Source organism: Mus pahari, chromosome 3, assembly GCF_900095145.1.
Source record: "Mus pahari chromosome 3, PAHARI_EIJ_v1.1, whole genome shotgun sequence".
Classification (NCBI taxonomy): domain Eukaryota; kingdom Metazoa; phylum Chordata; class Mammalia; order Rodentia; family Muridae; genus Mus; species Mus pahari.
The window spans coordinates 75265486-75274574 of NC_034592.1; the positions used below are offsets into that span (position 1 = coordinate 75265486).

At 40.1% G+C, this 9089-nt stretch overlaps 1 protein-coding gene across 1 annotated transcript; it reads left to right on the plus strand.

Moving 5' to 3' along the window:
- The first annotated feature begins 5300 nt into the window (after positions 1-5300).
- LOC110318492 (olfactory receptor 4C45-like) lies at positions 5301-6318 on the plus strand. The gene has a single exon (XM_021193579.1). It carries the CDS (start codon positions 5327-5329, stop codon positions 6245-6247), a length of 921 nt encoding a protein of 306 aa, XP_021049238.1. The 5' UTR covers positions 5301-5326; the 3' UTR covers positions 6248-6318.
- The last annotated feature ends 2771 nt before the right edge of the window (positions 6319-9089 follow it).

The following is a 9089-nucleotide window of genomic DNA, read 5'->3' on the forward strand; positions in this document are numbered from 1 at the left end:
CTGGTGATAATGGAATAAAACAAGGGGGCATGTTTCAGCCCCAGCAAACAACAGAACTTCAGCAACCTTCAGCCATGTGAATCTGGCTTTAGAGTCAAGAATAGAAGGGACTACTGGGACAATTGATATTGGTTAGCTGGAGCTAAAAAATTAGAAGTGATTAAGAAGGGACCAGCCTCATGGAGATAAAATCTTCTGGGAAGTGTTTTCTGGGAGCACAAAGAAGCTGTATTCTGGAGATAGCCAAGATTGTACCTTGTGTTGCAGCTGGACTTGATAATGTGTAAGAATCATCCAGGTGGGTACTGGTTTTGAAGGTAAGAAGGATCATGGAGAACAACTGAGGCTTGTCACTGTGAGAGGCCAGGGAAGGCCATTGGTGATGGTACAGCCTCAGTTACAGTTGAAGGCCTAGGGCTGAAGGGGTCATGCAAAGAAGTTGAGGTTTAGCAACATGAAGAGAGCCTGTGAGAGGTTATTCATGAGGCATATCTGAAACAGAAGACCCCAGCATATTGGAGATGCCAGTATCCATTGGATGATCACCAAGAACAGCAGCAGCAATGGAGTAGAGTCAACCAGAGCTTGGAGTACTGTAGAGGGCAGAGCTGGAGAAGTGACTCAAGCCTTTTGAAAAGCCCAGAAGATCACATGTGGATCCCAGGCATTGGAACAAGAAGCTGTAACATTGAAGTTGCCTTGGAGACTGCAAGATGTTTGAGATGCCAGAGATGTGGGCTATCTACTGAGGAAAGCTGCTAACAGGGAGTGGAACCAGCCCAAGAGAAATAAATGTGTTGCATCCATCAAAGTAGAAAGGAGTTGGAGACCTGATGAACACTTTGATATCAGACATGGAGATGCAGAGTTTGGAGTTTACCCTGCTGCTTTTTGGTCTTGCTTTGGTTCAGTGTTTCCTCACTATGATATTTTGAGATGGCAATATATCCTGTGATGTTGGGGGCATGTGATCTGTTTTTTGATTTTTGACTCTATAAGGAATTAACTTTGGACTTTTAAAATTATTGAGACTGTAGTCCACAGAACTTTCAAAGTTAGACTAAGTGTATTTTGCATTATACTTTTTAGGTATGGCCCCCATAAACTCCTGTGTTTGAATAAGTCAATGGGCACCAGAGAGTAAAATGTGGTAGTTTGAATATACTTGGGCCAGTGAGTGGCATGATTAGGAAGTAGTTGGAGTAGGTGCCTTGTTGGAGTAGGTGTGGCTTTGTTCGAGGAGTTGTGTCACTGTGGGGTGAGAGTTGAGACCCTCCTCATAGCCATGTAGGAGCCAGTCTTCTCCTGTCAGCCTTCAGATCAAGATATAGAACTCTCAGCTCCTCCTGAGACATGCCTGCCTGGACACTCCCAAGCTTCCTGTCTTGAAAATGGACTGAACCTCTGAACCTGTAAGCTACCCCTAATTAAATGCCTTGGTCATGGTGTCTCTTCATTGCAATGGAAATCCTAGCTAAAAACAAAACAAAACAAAACCTCCTCCGTTGCTGATGGAAGTACAAACTTTTACAGCCATTTTGGAAATCATCATTTTGGTAGCTTCTCAGAAAACTAGGCCATAACAAGGCCATAACATTCCTGGGCATGTACTCAAAAGATTTTCCACCATACTCAGAACCTGGAAATGACCTAGATATTCCTCAACCAAAGTATTGATGAAGAAAATGTGGTTCATTTACACAATGGAATACTACTCAGCTGTTAAAAATGAAAACACCCTAGGTTTTGTGGGCAAATTAATGGAATTAGAGATTATCATCCTGACTGAGGCAATTCAGACCAAAAAGGACATGCATGCTATGTACTCGCTAATAAGTGGTTATTAACCAAAAAAATACAGAATACCTAGGATACAATCCACAGAACTCAAGATGGTTAACAAGCAGAAGGGCCCAAATGAGGATGCCTCAGTCCCACTTGGGAGGGGCCAGCGGGACCTGGGTGAGAGAGGGGACAGGGAAGAGAAAAGGGGAACGTGATCAGGTATTAGGAGGGGGAAACAGGAGTGAAGACCTGAGGGCCAGTGGAATGAATGGAAACAGGCAACCTTGGGAAGTAGAAAGTGGGGAGACCCTCTAGAATGTACCAGAGGCCTGGGAGGTGAGAGATGTTCAGGAGGGACCTTAGATGAAATGCCAAATAGTGGGCAGAGGGAATGTGCATAGCCCATTTCTAGTCGAGAGACAGCATCAAGTGGAGGGATGGGGTTGCCATCCCACAGTCAAAACTCTGACCCAGAATTATTTGTGTCTATAAGAACTGCAGGGACAAAAATTGAGAAGAGAATAGGAGAAAGAAGGTCCAGTGTCCAGCCCAAATTGGGATCCAGCTCAAGGGGAGGCTCCAAGGCTTGACACTATTACTGATGCTATGGTGTGCTTACAGATAAGAGCCTAGCATGGCTGCCCTCTGATAGGCCCAACAAACAGCTGGAAGAGTCAGATTCAACATCATACACGAGCTGATATGAGGCCCCTGACACATATACAGCAGAGGACTAGCTGGTATGGCCTCAGTGAGAGAAGAAGTACCTAACCCTGGAGAGACTTGAGGCCCCAGGGAGTGGGGAAGTCTGGTGGGCTGGGGTCAGAGGGTGAGGACATCCTTTTAGAGACAGGGGAGGAGGAATGGAATGAGGAACAGTCAGAGAGTGGACTGAGAGGGGAATAGCAACTAGACTGTAAAAAAGATTAAAGAATAATAATAAATATTAATTGATATTAATTATTAATTATTATCATTAATGAAGAGTCACACTGAAATGTATATACCTAATACCCAAACCCAAGTAATCTGCTTTTAATGGCACAATATAGAAACAAGAAGGAGGAGGAGGAGAAAGAGGAGGAAAAGGAGGAGGAGGAGGAGGAGGAGGAGGAAGAGGAAGATAAGAGGAAGAAGAAGGTTGTCACTCAGGTCTTATACTTCAGAGAGATAAGACCTCTAATGTAGACACTTATTTAATATCAACCCAACTACGTTTCTAAAATTAGCCACTGCTAATGCTGTTTGTAGATAGCAAGTGAGAGTAAGCAGAAGGTCTTGACTACTGTCTTGGCAAAGATTTCAACAGAAACAATTATTAGTCCTTTGGGTGCTTGAGAGGTCAAAGCATTGCCAGATCCTATATCTCTCTGAAAACCTATTTAAACAACTCTTTGGAATCAAGGGAGAAGGAATTCTACAGAGTTTGTGAGCCAATTATTAGAGATATAGCAAAAATATTTCTTTAAGAGACACTACTGAGTGAGTTTCTACAGAGGTAAGTTAAAGGAAAAACTTGAGTTATGACAAAAGAGAGTCTCTCTCTGCATAATATTCATGGGCAACTAAGAACCAAAACAAGTGTCCAAAGAGATACAGAAAACCAGGTCTGATCAAGTTATTCTGTTCACTTACACATTTTATAGTGGAATACACAAATGCTTTCTGTTTTGAGATTTTGACTTTATTTTTATGGCTTTTAATATGAAGTAGAATATTTCCATATGTATGGAAATACATGTGACTATAAATATATATGAGTGACAAAATGCATAGGAATTAAGCCCCAAAACCATCAAACTTTCCTGACTAAAAATAGCTCCTTTTGGAGTAAACTGTGACAACGAGAATAAGAAAAAAGAAAGACTACATCCACTCTAGAAAGACATCAGCTCAGAGTCGACTGAAAGCTATGCTGTGTGTGCCTAGAGGGAAAGGAACAATGACTGCATTAAATCTACAAACAGAGACTTCTCTACACTCAACTATGCCCAGGTTGGTGAAAACTACATTGTTTCTTTACAATTTTTAAACAGATTCCATTGATTTTGACAATTTATTCTCACTGAAGCAGACCTTATAATCTTATAGTGGGCTCAAATTGTAATGATTTGCTACAACAATAAGTGAGTGAAACACAACAGCATTAAATAATCTGTGGGAAATCACAAATCAGGTCTTATCTAGAATGACTGAAATCACTTTTAAAGTGCTGTGGCCAGTAGTCTTACTAAATACAGTGATTCTGAAGTCTTTTTGTAACAATTTGAAAGCTTTCACCCGTTTCCATTTACATGCTGGTACTTTGAAGTTAGAGCTTCAAGTAATAAATACACTGAGAATGATTAACCACATGGTCCTATATAGAAGACCCATGAATAGGAGGAAAATCCTCAGGTAATAAGCCACCCTAAAATCCAAATATATTTCTCTTCATCTTTATTGTAACTAAGGGGTCTTGATGCTAACCTCTCTATCCAGAACTTGGATGTTACAGGAAAGAAATTATGTTGCTTGTTTTTTTGGAAGATGTTGTAGAAAGAAGCAGAAATGGGAAAAGAAAGAATAAATTCTCTTCTTTGAGAGACCAGTGACATACTAGTGGAAGTCACCGTTACAGTTAAGAGAAAATATTTTTTATAGCATCAATCAACATTTCTACCATTTGTCTACTTTGAATGTATACTAAAAACAGAAATTATATTTTTAGGTATCCTCACCTCATGTAGCTTCATTATAATCAATACAAAACAGCAGAATTTTCCCCAACCTTTAACATGATCCTAATTGAAGAAATAGTTTAACATCTAGGAAAAAAATACCTATAAAGTACTGTGATGACTAGAGGCACTTTGTAGCCTTAACATGTGTGCATCCAACAATACGAAGAAATCCTGAAAGGATCATGAAAGAAGGAACCACGAGAAGCCTAGCACAAAAGCTGTTGTTCTAGAATTAATCACACTCAATGAGATGGAAACACAAATGTTCTGTCCCTGGGCTCATGTGCATCATATGATACAGAGGAATGATACATACATAACCCAGGACTTTACTTTGAGCAAGGCTTCAAGCTTTAGTTCTTTAGTGTCTCATTGAATTTCATGCACACTGACTTCATAGACCTTTAACAATTACAATCATGCACAAATGTAATTTCAAACAAAGTGAGATTCATGATATTTGTCCTACAAGAACGAAACCCAGCACTGAAAGAAAGCCCTATTTGAGATTATCCCCTGGATTTAATTGAAAAAATAATTGGCAGTAAACCATCAGGCAATGACCATAAAAGATTTTGGTTTGTTGAACTATTACAATAAAGTCTTAGTTGTAGGCCAATCTACTGCTCATCTTCAAAATGACCTGCATAGTGATCTTAACTGAAGAAGAAAAATGTAGTATTTTTTCATTGTTGTTTCAGAAATTCCAACAATGAGATGACAAAATATTTTAGCTTAGAGTTTAAAATATCACATGGGTATTCGCTTGTTTTTCAGATGCTCATATCCACAGAACCTGAACTAACCCAAGGGAAAGGATGAGCAATGTCACAGAATTCATCCTCCTGGGCCTGACCCAAGACCCACATCTGCAAAAACTCTTATTTATTGTGTGCTTAATAATCTATTTGATCACACTGACAGGTAACATGCTCATCTCAGTCACCATCTTCATCAGTCCGGCCCTGGCCACTCCCATGTACTTCTTTCTGTCCTACTTGTCCATCATAGACGGTTTCTACTCCTCTTCCATCGCACCCAAAATGATCTATGACCTAATCTCTGAGAAGAGCACCATATCCTTCAATGGCTGCATGACTCAGCTTTTTGCTGAGCATTTTTTTGCTGCAGCTGAAATTATCTTGCTGATTTCCATGGCCTATGATCGCTATGTAGCCATCTGCAAGCCCTTGCACTACATGACCATCATGAACCGGCCTCTGTGCGTATTCCTGGTGGGGGCTGCTGTAATCTTAGGATTCATCCATGGAGGAATACAGATTTTGTTTATGGCCCAGCTACCATTCTGTGGCCCAAATATCATTGATCACTTTATGTGTGATTTAATACCACTCCTGGAGTTGGCCTGCACTGACACTCACACTCTGGGACCCCTGATTGCTGCTAATAGTGGGTCACTGTGTTTACTCATTTTCTCTATGCTGGTTGCTTCCTATGTGGTCATCCTTCACTCCCTGAGGAATCATAGTGCAGAAGGGCGTCGCAAAGCCCTGTCTACCTGTGCCTCTCATGTCACTGTTGTTGTCTTATTCTTTGTACCTTGTTCTTACCTGTACCTAAGGCCCATGACCTCCTTCCCCACTGACAAAGCTGTAACTGTGTTTTGCACCCTAGTGACACCTATGCTGAACCCTTTGATCTATACTCTCAGGAATGAGGAGGTCAAAAGGGTTGTGAAGAAGCTCTGGGGTCAAATGAGGAAAGCTGGTGACATGTAATTCTGGTGATTTGTATCTTTATAAACAAGGTCAGGTGCTGTTTCATGGACATTTGTTCTTAAATGGTGGTGGTGGTGGTGGTGATAATGATGAATTATATATTATCTATATTACATTTCCATTGAATAATAATTATATATGTAAGTGGAGCACATTGTGACAATCCATGCAGATATGATCAAAGCATGGTGAAAAATGTTTCTATCCTTTTGAGGTTTGACCATTTGATGTGTATTATAATGATAAGTACTGCCCCCACCCCAAGACCTGGTTGCTCCCAGGAATGAGTGAATCTGCATGTACAGTGCTCCTTAATTTAAAACTATTGGTTAAATAAAAATGCCAACATAGCCAGAAGTGACACAGGCATTGTTTGGAGTTCCTGGGCATGGGGAATGAGTGACCACTCGAGGAGGTGGAGGAGACTGAAGAGGTGGGGAGAGGAGAAGATTCCATAGAGTAAGAATCATAAAATCATGGTGATGAGGGCTGGCCAGCTGAAGTTAGAGCAGCCCAGACAGGACATAGTAAGTAATAGCTCAGGGTTAGCAAAAGGAAAGTAGATTCTACTAGCATAGAGGGTAGATATCTGCCCAGCTTTAGTACTGACAAAGGTTTATTATAAATTAAAGATCAAATGTATCTTTTATCTGTTAGCTGAATAATCAAAGGTAGGATAGAAGCCCCTGATTGGGATAAAATATTTTCAGCAATAATACATTAAATGTCCACTGTTTCTTTGTTTCTTTTTAAAACCTTTAATTTTTTCTAGTTCCTTATAAAATACATAACGACTTAGTGTTAACCATACTCATCCCAATGTTTAGTAGGTATTATGAGGCACCTCGATTTTGACTCCTGTTCTCCAACCTCACAATATTCCCCTCTTTCCAGTCCTCCCAGCCTCTATGACCACTGTTCTACTCTCAGTTTCAATAAAATAAAGTGCCTTGGCTTTGACATTTGAGTGAGAGCATGCAGTATTTGGCTTTCTGTGCCTGGTCATTTCCCTTATTTTCCTCCAGTTCCACCTAGGGTACTACAAACTATAAAACACCATTCTATTTTATAGCTGAATGATATACTGTCACTGTACACCTCATGTTAGTTTCATTATATTGAGAATTTCTTACTTAAATGCTGTATTTTTCTTGTCTCCATCTCTTTCCATCCAACTCCTTATAAGGTTTTTCTCTATAATGTGTGTGTGTGTGTGTATGTGTGTGCGCGCGCACGCGCGCTCACACTCATAAGGTTTACTCATAAGAACATGTATTTAGAGATGACTACCATTATGTACTAGATTACCTATTAGGAAAGTCATCCCTAAAGATGACTAATTCTTACTCTCTCAGGAATCATTGGTTGCCCATAATTCATCTAGGAATATATGCCATCTTGAGAAATCTCCCTCATTTACATTGTCATGTCAACTGGTGTCCTCATCATGCTAAATCAATATAGTTTCTAACTTTGTTCCAGATAATTTTCCTCATACCCACAGATAAGTATGCCTCTTACTTCCCATCAAAGAAATTGCTTTTTGGTTCAGATGGAAACTACTACAGAGATCTACTACCAGGCAAAATGCAGAGAATAAGTGGCCATGGATGCCCTGCCCAAATAGTACATCTAAAGCTCAGAGAACAGTGCAGAAGAGGGGACAGGAACATTGTATGGGCTAGGGGGCTAGGATGCCTGCTGTGAGATACTGATTACTAACCATGGCAGGGATACCATGCCCATGAAATCTCAGCCACATGGTTGCAGAAGTGTAGAGACAATTTTGGAAGTTAGGTTTCTCTAAAAGCACATTAGTGTTATGAGTATGCTTTCGTTTTAATCCCTGGCATAAGGATGTGTGGCTGCTTTGCACTGTCCACAACAGCTGAGCATGATTTGCCTCATACCCTAGCAGAAGTTTGGATTTGCCAGCTACAGATAATTTCAGCAACTGTGTGATATTTGGAGTTGTGGGAATTTTGCAGTAGGTACATATATGCTAGAATCCCAATAGACTATCAGTGGTTTGGTCAGTTAGAGGTTGCTTGTGATTTGTTAGTAGTCATGGTCAAAGAAAAACAAGAGGAAAGAAATTAGCTTCATGGGTTTTTGCTAATTTCTCACTCTCCTCCATCCTTGTGTCTCTCCTGTCTAGTGTTAGGGGGTGACACTGGGGGTGGGGTGGGGGAATATCAATTCACACTGGCAGAAATATCAATTCACATTAGGTTTACATATAAGTGGACTGGACTAACATAAAGACTCAGAAGGATCAACAAGAGCCCACAGTGTTTTTAGAACCTCTACAATACTTAATTTCTATAAAATAAGAAAAAATAATATAATCTAAATCCCAATTAAACAATACTCATCATTATACCAAGGCATTCATAAAACATAAACTTTTTTTAAGGAAAATACTTGTAAAGAAAAAAGAAACAAGAATGCGCATGGTTCTATTGTCGTAGGTGTGAAATCGATCAACACCAAAATATTTGGTACCTTTCATGCTCAGCCCTACAGGTTGTATTTTACATGAGGTTAAACTTTAAAAGAAACAAAGACAAGTATATATAAAAGTAGTATAGAAGGTTGAACAAGTCTTCAAGAAAATGTTCACCAAATATGCTATCACCCTAAGTTAGGTTATCAAATATACTAAATCTACTAAAACAGTAGAAAGCTTTTCACTTAGCTGTCCTCTGGTCTCCCACTGTGCACACACACACACACACACACACACACACACACACACACACACAGAGCATTTCCAACCCCCTCTCTCTATCTCTCTCTCTCTCTCTCTCTCTCTCTCTCTCTCTCTCTCTCTCTCTCTCTC

What these genes read in the sequence shown, in the direction of transcription:
- LOC110318492 (XM_021193579.1), top strand. Translation starts at nt 5,327, where the DNA reads ATGAGCAATGTCACAGAATTCATCCTCCTGGGCCTGACCCAAGACCCA.